Raw genomic sequence first — 17,940 nt, forward strand, 5'->3', positions numbered from 1 at the left:
TCTGTTGACTTGTCCTATGGTCTGTAAAATCTGAGGTAGATTTGTTTGATATGCAAGGAACTGGAACAAATGGGGCTAGAAAACTGCGTTCAAGAAACAAATATTTGCATTTATCCATGCTTATGACTCTGCATAGCTACCAATCATATACAGACGCTGGCCCCGATCTTTAGCTGGTGTAAATCAGCATATCTGTCCCTTGACAAGCACAAGCTGGTCCTCTCGCTGACTATCAGAGACATGGCAGCACATCAGATACGTGAAATGGAACAATCCCAAGAAATAAGGAATGAGTTGGTGGATGTGATAATGCTGATCTGTCACATAACTACAGTAGCTAATCTTGATTTTTATAATGATGCATGTATATCTACAGGAATCCACATATACAGATCGCCATCTGATTTATTTGGTTTTGCTGGGATTTTTAAGGACAGGCTCAATTATCCAACCCTCCCTGACATCTGGCCCAGCTCACAGCCCCCGGATTTGTGTGAAATAAACCGTGAGCTATCTGAAACCTTGATTATTTGATGCCTTCTGTGACATCCAGATAATCAGGGTTGCTTAGCGCATCGATTCTCAGGATCTAACCTTCTCTTCTGCTGCTTGGACCTGCTATTGGGGTGTCTAGACTCTCTGTGGCTCTTTGTGGATTCCCACCATGAGCTACTAGTTCATCTGGCCACTGGGAGGAGCCATCCACTTGCTCCCTGTCCAGCTCAGGGCTCTGTACTGAATCTGGCACTGACTCAAAAGCACTGTTCTCCTCTTCCTCATCATCCTGTGAGGAAAACACCGTGCTCTCAGAAATCTTTGCACTGTCGACGGAGGAGAAGCGGGTATGGCTGGAGAAGCGATTGTTACTGTCGTAACAGGAGGTGCTGTAGCAAGAAGTGCTGTAGCAGGAGGTACTGTAGCAGGAAGTGCTGTAGCAAGACGGGCTGTAGCAAGAGGTGTCACACGCCTCACATTCATTGTCACCATTGGGCCTAGAGCTTGACTCGCTCTCACTTCCTGTCCTGGAGTGTTCCCCATCCAACAGCCCTTCATTTAAGTCAGAGAGTTGCTCATCCAAGGTCCCAGGAGGCACCGTGCTCTGGCTGAAGTTCTCTTCGGCCTCGTTTTCCAGAGGAGGCTCTGCTGCCACTGTCTCACTCTCACTGACCACCTCCTTCTCCAATGCTTCCTTGACTGTAGACTCCTCATCGTTCTCCCCGCCGTTGCAACCATCTTGCTCTTCTTCCCCATCGCTGCTCATCTGTGCCGAGGGCAGGCTGTGGAGCAGGTTGTGGATCCGTATGTAGTGCGTGCGAGGGGTCTCTGGCTCACCGCAAGCTGAAGCTATGACTGTCTCAAGTTCAGACACAGGCAGAGAGCATGGCCTGTTTTTCCTCTTTGCTGTCGTCCTCAGTTGTAGTTTGTTATCTTCCTCCTCCTGGGCTGAAGCCCCTTCTTCTTCCTGACTCTTATCCATGTCCTTGCCAGCATGTACATCTGCACTCACCTCATTAATAACTACTCCACCATCTCCCTGAGTACCAGAATTGACTTTGTTATTTTCCCTAACTTCAGTCTCAGGAGGAGACATGCAAGCCAGCAGAGCCAGCTGCTCTGTGAGGTCCGTAGCGCTCGTAGAAGGCAGCACTTCTCCCGGGATGGATTCCAAGGGCTCAGGAACCAGCAGCGCATCAACCTCCCCATCTCCTGCTAGCTCTTCATTTAAGCTGTTCTGGTTGACTTCCCCAGGTTGTTTGACAGCCCCTGGGCTGTCGACACTGTTCACACCGTATCCATTTAGATGTTCTGGAGCTGTACTTTCTGAGGTCACTGTGTTGATGCATGGAGGCTCACCGAGGCTTTCCTCTGTGGGGTTGTTCACAGGGCTTTCCTGGAGGTTAGCTGGCTCAGGATCTGCACTAATGGAGACCTCTTCATCATCTGTATGAGACAGAAAAGTAAATTACTTACTCTGTTGAAAAGAAGTGGTGATTGAACCCAAAGCTTGGCTATGGGGGCACAGACATCCACAGCAATCTGAGAAAATCAAAAGCATAAATTAGAGCATGAAATGAGTGGGCAACTGAGCAACTAATCAAGAAATGCTGTTTTTTTTTTTTCTTTTTTTTCCTAGGCAGTCTTTGTAAAGTGAATTTAAAAATCATAGGGCTTGCTCATGGTGGTAATCTGCATGTAGCACCCTGCCTCCTTGCAACACAACCTGAAGGTAACGCGTTCTTTGAGTCAACTGGCATTCGAGGGAATATCATGGGCATGACAAGGAAGCCTTCCCTGAAGTTTTAATGACATTTTTCTTGTCATGCTGAAGCTAACAGGACTCCACAACAGAGAACTTAAAAAACCTGATTTTTCAGACCCCTGAAAGGTGAAAACCTTCCCCAAAATATCCTTTGATGTGATCTTCATTTGTACCACCTCCTCCCAGATGCCAGACAACTTGGGCTCTTTCATACCATCCAAAAAGTCAAAAGACAGAAGTCAGGGCTTTCCAGCAAGGGGCAGATCACGATTTCCAACCAGTAATGCAGCTCCTGTTGGCTTGACAAAGTGTACCTGAGAGGGCACTACCATAGAGAGGCAAAAAGTCCCCAGGCAATGCTGTTGAGACTTCGACACGAAAACCAAGGTTCAAACTTACACCATCATGACAGTGACTTCCTAGTAACTACAAGAGAATGTGAACCAAAATCAAACCAAAAGGGAGGGATGGAGGGGAACATTGAATTATTTTTTGTTCTACTTTTTTTCATTAAAAATAATCAAAATGAGAAAGTTTCTAATAATCTCTACTATTACATTCTCCATTTTTACTGACAAAGTGCAGATGACTCTACAGATTACAGCCCATCTAGCGCTTCCCCAGGATAAGTGATAAAGAAGCAGATGAGATTCTAGTTTTCTACCTTCTTCTCTCCCAGTGATGTCGCAGAATATTTGAAGCAGCCAAGAACAGGGGTATAAGAGACACCAGTAGCTCTAAGCTAAGGGGAAACAGGGAGAAGTTGTGACTCATGATGCATCCTGTGATCGGGGACTTTATGCACTTCCCTTTGCTCATGACTGTACCTAAAGTCCCAGAGCAGCCAGGAATGAATTCAGATTTCTGGGGAGAAATAATGCAAAGCAAAAATAAAATCTAGATAAATGATGGGTTTAGACTGACAATTACCTGGATGGATGGAAGAAGTTATCTCAAATCGGAACTGCAGCTGGCCACTGACATGATCTGTAGGAAGCCTGCGCCCCAGAGTGTAGCTTACAACCCTGTCCCTGAAAGAAAACAACTATTGTCAGAATAGACTATAACCTACCCAACATCTACTGTGCATAGATAAAGCTGCTATGTCCCACAAAAATATATAACATTTTTCAAAGGCTATTCAACCCAGCCATGAGGGCATGTTGACTTGCATACGAGAGAACGAATGGCAGAAAAGGAGAGGACAATGTCTTCAATTACAATGGAACAGCTGTGTCAGTGAACAAGACAGGCTTCTGGGATACACAAGCATGTATGCATATATAGAGAGAGAACGGTGGGAATGGAACTTCTGCAGTATGGGTATGAAAATATCGACATGGGAAGCAAACAACTCCCACTTCAGCTATTGTAACAAGACTTCACTTGCTTGCTGATATGACCATATCTACCCTTCTGTAGAATCTTGCATGTCTGTATTTCCTTCCCTTCGCCATCTGCATAAAATTCAGCTTTCCTGTCCTTTCTTTCAAAGTCCTGTACAGGCCAGTCCCCGCTTACCACCTTCTCTTTGCACACTGGCTGAATGACTGCTCTTCATCTCTTTCACCCCTCTTACCTCTATGAAGCTGAAATATCAGGAGAACACCTTCCTGACAAGGTTGATCAATGACTCCATTCTGTCCTTGTGCAGGTCCCTCCCTTTGCCATACTTCATCCACCCCTCAGAACAGAATGAAACTATAGAAGAGATTAACTTCCCAGCTGCCCAAAATGAGGCTGAATCAATGTTTGCAAAGCATTTTTGAGTGTAAAGGGTTTGCTAAATAGTAATATTTATACATCTTTTGAAGAAATATAGTTCACTTCTAGTTGGGCACAATGTATTTGCTAGGCTAGTTTCACATGCATCAGAAACTCATATAAATGAGACAATCTCAAGATTTGTGTATGATCTTTCTGAACTTCTGCATATCCTTCTCACTGAGTTTGCCTGAGACTTAAAAGCCACTGTGGCATTAAAACTAAGCCAGATCTAGGTGCAGGTTGGAGGCACTACTCTTGGCAAACTGTATCCTTAGATAGACAGTGTTTACAATAAGAAAGTAAAATAGGAAGATATAATCAGAAGATGATGAGAAATCTTCTCATACAGAGGGAAACCAGTGATATCAATTATAGGGCTCTACTTTCCCCAAGCTGGTCTTTTCCATCTGGTTTCTAAAAAGCTACTCGGTCTTCCCCACTTGAGAAACAGGGAGGTAGCTTAATCCCTTCTGGAAGATTCAGCTGTCAGTATCACAGCCAGTTTCTGAACCAGCTGTTCAAAAATGCTTCCAACAAGTTTAGCTTCCTGCAGTTCTGCTGAACTGAGATCTGATTTTCAAAAACACCTTCTTGGGAATGGCATTGTCTGTGCTCTCCTCAGTAGATGACGCTTTCTCTCCTTGCTCCTCAAGGTCTGAACCGTGTAGTTTAGGGCTATTTTTTTGGCTTTGTCTGCATACTATCCATCTTCCTAAAATTGGTTTGTTACTTTGGCAGCACAAACCTTCCCAGGACTTTCATGCAAAGGGGAAGCAGGGCGGGTTTGGTGAAATCAAGTGAACCAGTTATTCCTTGGCAGCAGGGTAGGGTCAGAAAGATTTAGTTACAACATGCCACAAGTAGTTTTTACAATATTTCCACTATCCCGAAATAAAAGGGAGAAGGAACAGATCTGGCATGATTTTAGCCCATAGATAATTCTCTGAAACATGTAAACAGCCTGTTGATAAAATTAAAATAATATTCAAATTGAAAATATTGCACTCTCCAGATTTGCAGCCATGATACACACAAAACAATTTTCTTTCCTAAATGCCAGCTCTCATTTTTCAAAATGCAATGGATAGGGTTATAAAGGGAATTCTTTGTTGGGCCCATAGTCCTATAAATTCTAATTACGATCAACATCATTCATCAGACAACTGTCAGTTTAATAACTCCCCCTCAACATCATTATATCAACTATAATGATATATCACCAGGGACTTCAAAACAGCAACACACTTGTTAAACAATGGAAAGTAGCATAAGCAGCAAATTTACCCTATGGCATGTCTTTCTAAGAGGCGCTGAACTGGCATAGAGAGTTTTCCAAGGAAACGCTTGATGATCGGTCGGCTCTTCGCAAATTTGTCTTTAACTTCTATTTCCAGGACATCCGTGGGCAGGGAGACAAAGCTGAATTGCTGCAACAAAGGAAGAACACAGAACATGAAGCTGGTGGCTGGGCCACAACAACACACACCTGCTAGCAGCTTATCGACCTCTGTAAGCCTCTACATTTTTCACGGGACAGAAACAGTCCTTGGATCTCAAGGCACAGGCCTGCAAAATAAAAAGAGCTTGGCCTCACAGCAGGCAGGTGGAAACACCCTACAGGTATTGAGTAATGCTGCAGAATCAGGCTCAGGGAGTGGAGGAATTTCATTTATCCATGTCATAGTACTATCCAACAAGGCTTGCTGACTGTAAGGGCAACACATCTGCAGAAACGTAATGAACTCTGCCCTAGCAATGATTATCAGTCTAAATGCAACTGCGCATATTATGTTTTTTCCTAAAGTTCTAAAAACTTTATATAGCTGCAAATAAGTACAATTGAGCTGGCAGACCGGACAGATGTTTAGCTAGCGCTTCCCTCCAAGTGAGATTAGTCCTCTTTGCATTTGACCGGCTGTTTGTGGTACTTCAGTTGTAAGGCACACCTCAGCTATTGAGAAGTCAGCATCTAAGGAGGTGAAGAATACAAGATCAGGCTTTTCTGATATGTCATGAAATCTCTCCCTCTCTTGCTCATCCCTGCGCCACTGTAAAAAGGAAGAAGTCTGAATAGACTGTTTATTTGAATCAATATCCTCACCTGATCTCACCATGATCCCACAGAGACCTAAACCAGAAGGCAAACCACGGCACAGGCTACCGGAACAATTGATACTGGTGAAGACAAGAATGGCACCATCCAAAATGTTGTCACCAAGTGCTTTGAAACGTGTGACCACCGCCTCAGCTAATGTGGCTTTAAGAACATTTATTTTTATTTGTGAGCAATGTTTCAATAAGCTTTTAGAGACTGTGTGCATGCAAACCTGATATAGGAACAAGGAGGGTGAAATTTTAGGTTGCAGGAACAAGGAAGTTCACATGTACAGCTTCCAAGCATGGGAGCATCAGGGCACCCGGAGATGTCCAGATGTCCCCATAGGGAAAGCAAAGCTCTATTTAGGAATAATAGTGAAAAGCAGATCTGTTAGATAACTCTGCCTTGCTTGCTCCTAGATTGGCTAAATTCAGTACAGACTGGGAGCTGGTGATACAGGTCACTGAATCCTTTTTCCAAACAGACCTGCTACTATTAAAATATCATCAATCAAAAAAAGCACATCTCTGCTGTGGTGTGCCGGAGTAGAAAAACTGTTAAGACTGCTGTTCACCTAACTGAAAGGTCAGTATTGAACGGGAAGACAACTTTTGTAGTAGGTGAATATTGAGATGGATAAAAGGATTTTCTAGCTTTCCTGCTGCCAAAAGCAATCCTCACAACAGCATCATGCTCTGGGTTATCAGGCCTGGAGTTAAGCCCTAAATTGCTTGCTCTATTGAATCATGATCTAATTTTCAGAAATGCTTAGTTCAAACCGCTTCAAGTGAAATGAATGCGAGTGGGATATTCTGTTAATTAGGCCCTGCAAAAATGCAAATAATCAGAGAAATACAATTAAAATAACAGCTTAAGCATTGTTGTCTTCTCATTTTCTTCTACATCTCTGCAACAGGTTACCAAAGAGGTTAAACCTAACAAAGGGGAGAACATTAATTCCACATGCATATTGAAGGTTTGCTTATAAAAATAAATTGTATTACCATTATTGTTTTACCTGCTAAAAACCTTGGGCAACTGCCACTTCATGACACTTACAAGGAAAGCAGAAGAAGGGAATTAACTTTTAACCAAATGAGGTTATTGTAATGTACAGCAACTTGCCGTTTAAGAAATTCTCCACTAGTATGCTGTTGACACCTATATTACAAAAAAAAGTCTCCGTGGGTTAGACCACACACACACACACACAGCTAAAATGCTGAACTGTTCATAAGTGGAAAGTAAAACATAGGGTTAATGGTCTGCACCTTCCTATATTATTAATATTTTGTCTTGTACCACTCTCAAGAAAATCAGAATCTGCACAGACATTTGTTTCCATTTCAGATGGAATGCCGTCTGACAGTTCCTTTCTTGCACAAGAAACACATTGAGGTTTTCCAGAGCAACTATCAGCACCTGAGCAGACAGTACGGATGCATGGAGCAAGGTGTGTTGGAATCAACCAACGGAACTGTCCTTTTTTCCTTGACCAGCAGCCCCTCTCAGATGCACAGGGATAATGATGTAAAATCAAATTGTGTTCCAATTCCATCACCTCTCAACCATTGCATTTAGGGATATACGAGACTGCCCTGTGACCAGCCCCCCGTCTATGGTCACAGTTGCCCAGTGCTTCTGCTAGGAGAATGTTCTGACACATAAAAAACATCAGCATCTTGGAAAAACGATTAAGCCTTTAAGACCAGAAGTGTCTTGTGGCAGAACTCAAAGGTTTTACCTTTTGGAAACAACTGCAGTTTAAGATCAAAAGTGAACTCAGTGAAACAGGTTTGCAGACATCTTGTAAAATGGTGATAATTTTACAGCATTCACTTTTCCATTATCTATACACTTGCTCCTGCTGTTGCTCTCATCTAGTTTAATCCTTAATGGAAAAGATTTTCCTAAGTCAATCTCTGACTGTGGATGCCTCAGGCTCAAGCCATCCACACTGAAAAGCCCCAAGGAATCCTTGTTTGCAGAACACACTGACCTCTGGCCCCTTGAAAAATGGATCCCAGCAAAACACCTAGGTTTGAGGACTCAAAAAATTTATAAACTCAATTTCAAAAGTCGTCAATCACTTTTGAAAACATGCAGGTTCATGTGATTTTTGAAGATGAGACTGTCTTTTTTGGATGTGGAAGGAAACCACCATCAAACCCTAAATTCGCTCTCTTTGTTCATCTTCTTTTCTGACAAGTGCTGGCCCCTGTACCTTAGCCACAAAACAATGGCTGCATTTACACTGTTCAAGCCTCAGCCTTTACTATGCTATCTGTCTGGAAGAGAAAGGACACTGCGTTTCACGGTCTTCTCCAATTTAACTATCATAATACATTAGTATTATATTACTGCTGTAATAAATGGCACCCTTTCCTTGCATAGTATTTGCTAATTGTCACAGAGAAATGGCCACTTTGTGAAGATGACATTGTGAGCTTCATCTCTGAGTTGAAAAAAAAAGAAGACACCAATTATAAATTCTGCAGTGGGTTCACACTCACTGATATGATTAATAATTCATCCCAAGGAGAGGTGAGAAAAGGAGCTACAAGATCACAACAGAAATAAGAACCAACTCTTCTTCAGGATAAGGAAAGCTTGATGTGGCTTCTTATATGTGCCCACAAACTATACCACTGATAACCAAAAGTACTGCATTTTAAGAATAAGTCTGTTGCTATTTTTGATGCCACTATCACAATTTTTTATTGTTAAGCCTTCCATTATTTGGAACTTTTCTTGTTATCACAACTCTTAGTATTAAAGAATTAACTCAGAAATTAAGCTTTCACATTAAAAATAAATATAATGTCACAGTTGCAGAAAAACAAGAATACAAAGGCTTTAGTACAATGTGCCCAAGTATATTATTTTCAAAAGACATCTGATTTTTCTGACAGTCACTCCTTGAAGCCAGATTCTTGCATGTTTTGCTGCTGGTATCACCTACCATACATTTCCTTTCAAAATCTAAGACAGCAATCTTTAAGCTGTCATTGGGGTCACAGCTCATTCTGTGGGATTGTTCATTGGTTGGGTTTTTTTCCACAAAAATTTAAGTTCCTTGCATCATTACCATTAGTGCAAACTCTGGAGGCCTGGTCAAGAACTTCATGGAACCTGCTGGAATCCAAAGACACTAAACTAAAGCTTACACTGAGAATAACTGTAGCAGGCTGTCCTGAAGTTTACATAAAAGGGCTTTTTCCACAGTCAAAGAACAAAGTGAAAAGGTAATTTCTGGCAGTTTTAAAATTCTGATGTCCGTACTTAACTTCTTCAAAAGGTTTAGCCTCTCCACCTGTCCAAAGGTCCACAAAACTTGACAATGGCTCCATGGATATAATTTGTGACTTTGTCTGAGGATGTCTTTGTGCGTGAATATAAAACTTTCAAAGGAACTCATTGATTTCAGCACAGGTGCAAACTCATCTACCAAACCAGCTATAGCTTCAAGCCTAAAGCCCCACCAAAGCAAAAGAGTTTGTCTCATGACTGATTATGTATTTATTTGGATAACAGTAGAAAACTGGACACCTGGGAAGACAATCCACAAAAATTGTAAGCGATGGCTAGAACTTGATATTTTTACTCTATCCTTAACCAAAATTCAAGTAAAATGCATTCTACAAAACATGAGGATAAAAACTCTTACAAGGTATCACTGGACTCAAAATTTATAGTCACGGAGCGAATGGATAACAAACAAAAAGCTAAATCTCTCTTCTCTGATTAGCCCAAATCAGTAATTGCTTACAACGTTGCATTAGTCACAGTGCATTACCCTGCACATCACATCGACTGTTGCTTGGTACAAAATGACTCTTAGAACTTGAGATGACACGACACAGCACACTCCACAGAGGAGACAGCAGATTGCCTCTACAAAACTGCCAAGAAATTACCATTATGAACAACCTGTTTCTCACAGGGTGCCTGGCCCCAGAAACAGTCTTAGAGCCCATCTTGTCCATGTGGTTTATCACTGTATCAGCTGTCCCCTTGTTTGATCCTTACTGCCTAGGGATGAGAGGGCTCCTGTTTACAGGTTAGATGTAGGTGACTGGGGATCATGGACACCCTCGCAATGAGGAGCACCACTGGAAGGATGAGGTGGTCAACCAGCTGCCCCTGTGTCTGGGCTGGAAGTATCCCAGAATGGAAAACTTCCAGAGTTAGGGGCTTGGAAGAGAGTATATGGAAGCTCTGAGTGCTGAGCTCCAGAGGGGGAGAAAACCTTTTTATTTTTCTCTAGAAATGTATTAGGACTGTTATAAGAAATGGTTATGTTAGGTGTATTCCTAAAAGAAAGCTATGTGCAGGAAGTCTGAACAGAAGGAATGACTGAAGATCACGCAATGTTAGGGATTGGAAGGGACCTTGAAAGATCATCTAGTCCAATCCCCCTGCCGGAGCAGGAACACCCAGATGAGGTTACACAGGAAGGTGTCCAGGTGGGTTTTGAATGTCTCCAGAGTAGGAGACTCCACAACCTCCCTGGGCAGCCTGTTCCAGTGCTCTGTCACCCTCACTGTGAAGAAGTTTCTTCTCATATTTGAGTGGAACCTCCTGTGTTCCAGTTTATACCCTATGATACTGGGGGAAAAAGCACATGTCATGAACAGAGGTAAGGAAGGAGGCCTTGTGGTGACTGATGCTTCCTGACCTGTGGCCATAGGCCTGTGGCCATAGGCCATGTCTGCATCAGGAAGATGTGTGGTACAACAGGACCAGATCTGGAGGGCAAAGCAGCTGGTGCTGTGCACCTGATGACCACATCCAGACATGTTGCAAGGGTTTTACAATGAAGTAACTCCAGGCTGGTGCCCTGGATTGAACTCCCATTATCATCTAAAAAGTGTTAGGTGCCCTCCTGAAGCACATCTCTTGGCTTACTTTCTGCTAAGAGTAATTCAGCCCATGCACTTTAAGACTGCCAAGTGGTGTCTTTAGTGGGGAGATGAGGAGATTTGCTTTGAAACTGCTCTCTGGAACAGAAGAAAAATACTATTGTAGATGGATTCATTGAGTCATGAAGAACCACAATCCATAGAATAAGTTGGTATTTGTATGATTTTCTCAGTGTCTTCTTCATTTCCTTTTTAGGATGTTCTTGCATCCCTCTGGAATTATGATGGCTAGGAGGAAACAGACGTGCCCTAGAAGCAAAGCCATTGCATCTCTACTTTCCCCTCTTCTTTAGCCATTTGTCAATGCCTGTCCCACTTGCTAAGAGTGGCAAGAGATACAATTATTGCTTTGTTCCTACACATTTAATGAAAAGAGGCAGTGGGATAAGACAGACCCTATTAATTCCTCACTAAGAGAAAAGCTGCAGCCTTATAGCATATCTTGTTAGACACTGGAGAATCTGTACCAGTCACAGCCTTAAAATGCCCCATCTAAAAGAAAAGCTTTAGTTGATATTTTATCAGGTACTAAAAATCAACAAGACATTATTAATTATTTCTATATAAATAATATTCCATATTTCCAGAGAAGGGAGGGAGAGGGAAGAGCAAAAGTGGTATGATGGAGAGAACGGCATTAACATATTAAGTATTCTGGGGGTGAACAGTGTATCATCAGTTTTGGCTCTGGTCAGTAGTAAGTCATTAGGATTCTCCTCTCATTTACACAGATTTTACACAGCCACCACCTGCAGATTCACTCCCACAGAGACACAAATCAGAATCAAAGCTACCTAGGATCAGCTGACACATTCATATTCTCGCACTATCTTAATGACCTAAATACATACCTGGTTTAACACTACTGCTGCCATTTTTGAGCAAGATCTGAAAACACTGTAGCGAACACCACCGAAGGGGTTTCAGGCAGGAACCTGCTTCTCAGTGCCTCTTGCTTCCAGACCCAACAATGGTTTTACATACACAGATGATTAATAAGTTTCTTAATGTGAATAGATCTTGTGGGGGTTTAATGCTTGACTTATATATGCTAAAGAAAGAAGGCACATCCTAATGCTGACCTGGTAGAATTCATCTGCATCCATTTATGAGATAATAGAATAGAGAATAGAATTTCTAGAGCTTGAGAATAGTCTTCGTAGAAAAGCAACTAATGACGATGATTAATTCCCATGTTTTAGTTTTACTAATATTATTTGCACCCCTGAATACGGACAAATCACAGTGATCAGCTCTCAATAACTCTATTGAGGAAGCTGTTGAAATGAACAGAGTACGTCCATTAGCACCACTTGGACAAATCAAGTGCAAGTCAAGTTCTTTAAAAATAGTCAGTATAACAGCTGGTGAAAGGTACGTAAATTAATACGTTGGTGACAGGAAGAATTAGGCTCTTGATTTGGAGTTGAACAAGCAATATAATTAAAAAGAAAATTTATTTGTGATATCCATCATGCCACAGGGACGATACAAGCAGAAGTAAATCTTAAAAGGCTGTAAATTACATTTGATGGATGAAGACAGATTTAGTCTTTCAGCTGAATATTTCATTAGTGGGTTTTTCATTTCAAATACTCCAGTGAAACACTATGAAAGCACTCACCACTCTCCATCTGTATTATTCTGCTCCCCATTCAAAAACCTCCTCTACATATCACTGCTGTCCCACACAACACTACTCATATGAACAACGGGATAAGCTTGTGGGGAATTCCAGTTTCTTAAACTTACTACAGTACTCTTCGATGACAATACAAAACATTGCAGAGTCAATAGTGTCAAGCACAGAGCTCCACTGCTGCCTATACATACCCTCAGAGTCCTGGAATTGAGCAGTGACTGCAGGGTGCCAGATTCAATGTGGTACCTTATTCTGGCAACACACAATGGTAGGTTGTTTTTGGTTTTGTCTTGTTTTGTTTTTTTCCCTTACAGTACAAGGGGTGAAGATAAACAAGTGTTGCTGTTCTAAGGTCGGATTCAATCCTTTCTACTGAATTCCTTCAAAGTTAGATAGGGCCTTCAGTAAACTGGCTTCCTAGATTTCTCTCTCAGATTCACTACCTCTCTGTATGGGAGACAAGGAATAAAATGTCCTTCCCATCCATATAATGTATTTGACAACACTCAGAGTTACTAGTTAATAGTCTCATCAGGAATTCTCTCTGATAGCTTAGATAGTTTTGCAAGATATCTCTTACGTTATTAAGGACAAAATTCAGCCCTAAGACATCAGAAATTTAAAAGAACTTCTGGATAAACAGGTGCAAACATTGCTTAAAGAGTCAGGGTTTTTTCTTCATCTCTCACACATTGTATACAATTTATTCACACAGCCTAGACTGAAAATATTTGAGGACGCTCATGAGCACAAATGTACAAGATTAGCAAGACTGATAGTCTTCTACACACAGAAGCTGCAATTAAAATGCTTTACTAGAAGAATAAGATATTAAAATCTAGACATATTTTTCACAACATAACCCATTCCTGAAGAAACGGAAGTTGTCTTGGGCTTTCACACTTCAGTCATCACCAGATAGTCAAAAAACTGCAGCTGTAAAATCACAGCTTTTCTGTGTAGTCAAACTATGTTTTACACTTTGCCTGGCCATATGTGCAGCTACCACTTAATAGGCTTTACTCAGTCCCAATGACACCTTCGGCAAAACTCATACTGATCTGCATTTCACTGCACCTATATTGGACTTAAGCTTAGGTTTAAAGGCCTCCAAGTTTCTGCTGCAGATTTTTTGTATCTGCCAGTGGAAGGGGGGAAAAGGTTATCTAAGTTAAACAATAAATAAGTAGTTCTATCAGTATGACACTCCTGTTGCTCTTTTCATACGTTGGGCTTCTGCTGAAATCACAATGATTCTGTGAGGCCATGGTAGGACAGTTAGCATGTAGTGCTCCAAATATTAGATGAAAATCAGATCAAATATAACCTGCTTTTGTTTAAATTCATACAGTTGACTCAAATATATTAAAGCATAGTTAATGGTTTAACTTTGTTCTGGAAAGATTAATTTTTGATCAAGTATCCCCTGCTTGCATCGTTCTAGGTATGTGCTAAATCAGGTAGCAACCATCACATAAAGCCAACATAAAGCCCCAAGAGAAGCAGAAAGCTAATCTAAACCCCATACCGCACGATCTGGCTACTTTGACAAAGTGTCTTTCAATCTCAGTAGTGTTGGGTGGTCCACCATATACCAGCCCAGCATTCATGATCACAGAATCAGTGCCCAAGTTATGAAGCCACATAGCATGAGAAAAGCAGATGCAAACCAGCGGTCAGTCAGTTGCATTCATGTCACCTTGGCATCCTTGCAGGCAGCATCCAAGCCCAGTGTTTCTATCATGGACAACAGCCTGCATTACAGAAGCCCTCTCTCCCCAAACCACCTCCCTCTGGCATTCGAGCCCCTGACTGTTTTGTTCTTCTGATTTTGTGTTAGTAATCTGAAGAGACAGGTTACGTGAGAATTTATTCAAGTGCAGTATTTTTTGAAAGGTTGCGGGTTATCCGAGGTGCTGAGTAGAAGTTACACATGTGAAAATACTGTAATTCTGTTTATCAGATCTGACACATTAACTACTATTTGTGAAGTGCTCTTGCAACAGAGTATTGAACATGTCTGCTTACACACATCAATTAATTCACCAGTGAAATGCAGCTACCTTCAGAGTGATAAAGCAACCACCCCAAACAGTATTTTGTGCCTCAGCTATAACTTAACAATATTTGTAAAGTCCAAGGCAAAGAAACAAACAGTGAAGATGCAGGGAGTTGAGATAGCTTGTATCCTAGTACTGGGCTCCCACTTTAAAACAATCTACTCTTCCAGATCTAGAATTATCAGAGATTAAATTCAGTGCATCATTTAATGGATGACACTTCCTACTACTTTAAATACGCTGGATGGTTGCAAAAGCCAATTTTTGTACTTATCTCATTGCCCATTCCTTGAGGGTCTCTATCCAGTCACAAGCAAATGAACAAAAACTGAAGTAGCAGTTAGCTCAAACTGTCACAGTTAAGAAAGAAATTCCATAAATATATCTAAGGGAAAATCCAGAGGCCTGAAGTCCTTTATTTGCAAAACCATCATGAGAATTTGCTAACCAGCTGGTAGTACGTGAACTGCTTTTTTTCACCACTTTGCTTTGTTGCTTATGATTCTTCGTGGTCTCTATTGCTTGTCTGAACTATCGCTTTCCTGTTTGCTGACAGATTAAATCTTCTTAAAGGAGCCTTTTCCAAAGAATGTGACTACAGACACATTGTCTCAATATAAAACAACATAGGAATAGCGTCATTACTTTTCTAATATCAGTATTAGAAGAGATATGATCAACATTCACCCTTCTCAATTCTATTAATATCAGATGTACAGAAGATTTAGGAAGTGGGCCCTTCCTTTTGACATTTCCTTTGTGTTTTACCTCAAATCAGCATAGTAGGACAACTCACCACTATGCCCTTGCAACCGTGTGGACTGCCAGAGCAATGTCTGCTTAACTTAGCAGTTTAAAGTCAAGCCGCCCAGTGGCACACAGTCTCCAGGAACTCACTTATTTCATTTAACAGTACAGATGTCGCTGAAGAATGCACCAGTCTGAAACTAGAGCCAGAAAGAAGTAAGAAAACAAGCAGGACCTTCAACCCTGAATCTGTAGCAAGTTCCCTGTCTGAAGACATTTGTCATTTTCTGCAGCTGCCTTCTCCTCACTGACCCTGTAGAGTCCTAGACACCATCAGTAGCTTGTCTGGACTTCCTCCAAAGTACTTATCATTTGTCATTATTATACATGACAATATCCAGCACTTTGGCTTAGCAGAATCTGATCTTATGCTTCTGTGAGCACGTGAAAACATACAGAAACATCACAAAATGACCCCTCTCTACCAGCAGAAGATACCACTTGAGCTTTAGCCTCAGTGAACAATTCTCTGTGTGAGGGCTCTTCCACCTCATGCAGAGGCTTGCTGCAAGTGTCAAAATGTCCCAAGCTACTTGAAATTTCCATTTCCTTATGTCCTCTTGTACAAAGTACTGCAAAATAGAGCAATGAAAGAGTAGCTCTAAGTCAGGATAACTCGTGCTGAACAGTATTGAAATGGTCTGTGAAATGAAGATGCTCATCAATAGTACATGACACAGATGAAAAGCTGCCTGAGATATCATGGTGCTACAGAAGTGTTCTTATAATACAAGCGGTTACTATGCAAATGGAACAATCTGGTACCATCAGAGGGAACATCAGGATTAATTAGTCTAAGTAAATGAATTATCCCTCAGTCTGTAGGACTCTAATTTGGTGTTGAGGCCCTACAAAACTGAGTCAATTCTTTCACTTCTTATTTTGTTCAAGGGTAACCAAGAAAATATATAAAGATCCCAGTCTGCAGCTATTTCTTTAGTGTTAGTTCCTTATTTCAGATTTTTTCAAATTTAGCAGCCAAAACAAATTAGACATGTCATTCAACTGGCAAAAAAAATAATCTGACTTCTATTTACCTTTAGTGACAGAGAACCTTAGGAAAGAATCACCCTTTTGAAATAATATATTGCCTAAATTTTATTTTATTTTATTTTTTTTTTTTGGGACAACAGCTAATGACTGATCCATTTAAGAAATGGCTGTGATTCCTCAATATTTTTCACTTCATATATTCACATCCAGCCGTGAAAAGGGTGGACAGAAGAATGGCTGCCACCACGATTCAGCAACAGTTTGCAGTCTTTCTTCTCTCGTTGTCCCATAAAGGGACAAAGCTGAAGAAAATCAGGCCTAGGGTCTTCTGTGCGATAGAAACCAATGTGGGTTTCCAGTACAAAGACTTCAGACCAGCTGATGTGCATAGACTGCAACACAAATGCATGCAGTTAAACATCTCAATATTAGCTGAAGTGAAGGCAGAAGGAGAACATGTTGAATGACAGCTCAGCTATTTTGGACTCCTTAGCCACTAACAGGCTAACAACAGAATGGGAGACGCAGTGTGTTTGCATGCAATAAAGAAAACCAAGGGGCTGAACAGAGAAGCTGGAAGACAGCTGTGCTCTTTTGCTTTCTGATGTCCATAATTAGGCCATTTCATTGTTTCTCCTTTTCTTGCTGCCAAGCTCCACTGGAAAAGAAATGTCAGCCCACAAACTCACCCATCCCGCATGGCCTGAGAAGACACCCATGACATTTTATCAGGGCCACATTCTTACTCTTTGGTTATTCTATCCTCCAGCAGTGCAAAAGGACCTTGAAGCGAGAACAAATTACACTGGCTGAGGGCTGCCTTTATCAAGAGATGACTTCGGACCAGTATTGGGTTCTTCTAAAAAGCCTATTTTCAGCCTCCATCGGCAAAGCTGCTACATCCCTCTTTGGATAAGGACAGCCTGTGTGCCACCTCAGCAGATAATTCTGGCTGATAAAGAACTGTGGGATCACAGCCATATCCTTGGTCCTCCTTTGAGTGTCAAGTCCTGGCATACACTTGCTGCCAGCTCCCACAATCACATGTACCGAGCGTGACATACACACACAGCAAGTCTCCCCTTCATGCCTGCCAGCCTCTAGGCACGTGTCTTACGCACTTTACTGAAAGATCTCTACCAGCCCCCTGATCCTCCATGTCAGTTCCAGCTCCTCATCTTGACCTGGGACCCCTCAGCCAGATACATCTGATGCTTGAAGCCACAAAGAAGTTACAGCTTGGTGGATTTCTCACAACAGGGCCTTCCACTTAATTAAGTCCTGTTAGAAGGCATTTTTCTCAGACTGGTTTCAAGGTCATTGCCCCTGCCTCTGTCATATAAGCTCCCCAACGCAGGTTCACCTGTCATGTAACCTGATGTGGTACCTAG

At 41.6% G+C, this 17,940-nt stretch overlaps 1 protein-coding gene across 1 annotated transcript in view; it reads right to left on the reverse strand.

Annotated features, from left to right (window-relative positions):
- HECW1 (HECT, C2 and WW domain containing E3 ubiquitin protein ligase 1) overlaps positions 1-17,940 on the reverse strand; it is a gene marked incomplete at its 5' end in the record, with an annotated part of 197,544 nt that overhangs the window by 72,116 nt on the left and 107,488 nt on the right. Inside the window, 3 exons of the mRNA XM_082044587.1 lie at positions 595-1,941; positions 3,191-3,291; positions 5,312-5,454. Coding sequence (XP_081900713.1) covers positions 595-1,941; positions 3,191-3,291; positions 5,312-5,454 — 1,591 coding nt within the window. The remainder of the gene's footprint in view (positions 1-594; positions 1,942-3,190; positions 3,292-5,311; positions 5,455-17,940) is intronic.

This window comes from Streptopelia decaocto, assembly GCF_964273445.1.
Source record: "Streptopelia decaocto genome assembly, chromosome: 2".
In the NCBI taxonomy this organism is placed as follows: domain Eukaryota; kingdom Metazoa; phylum Chordata; class Aves; order Columbiformes; family Columbidae; genus Streptopelia; species Streptopelia decaocto.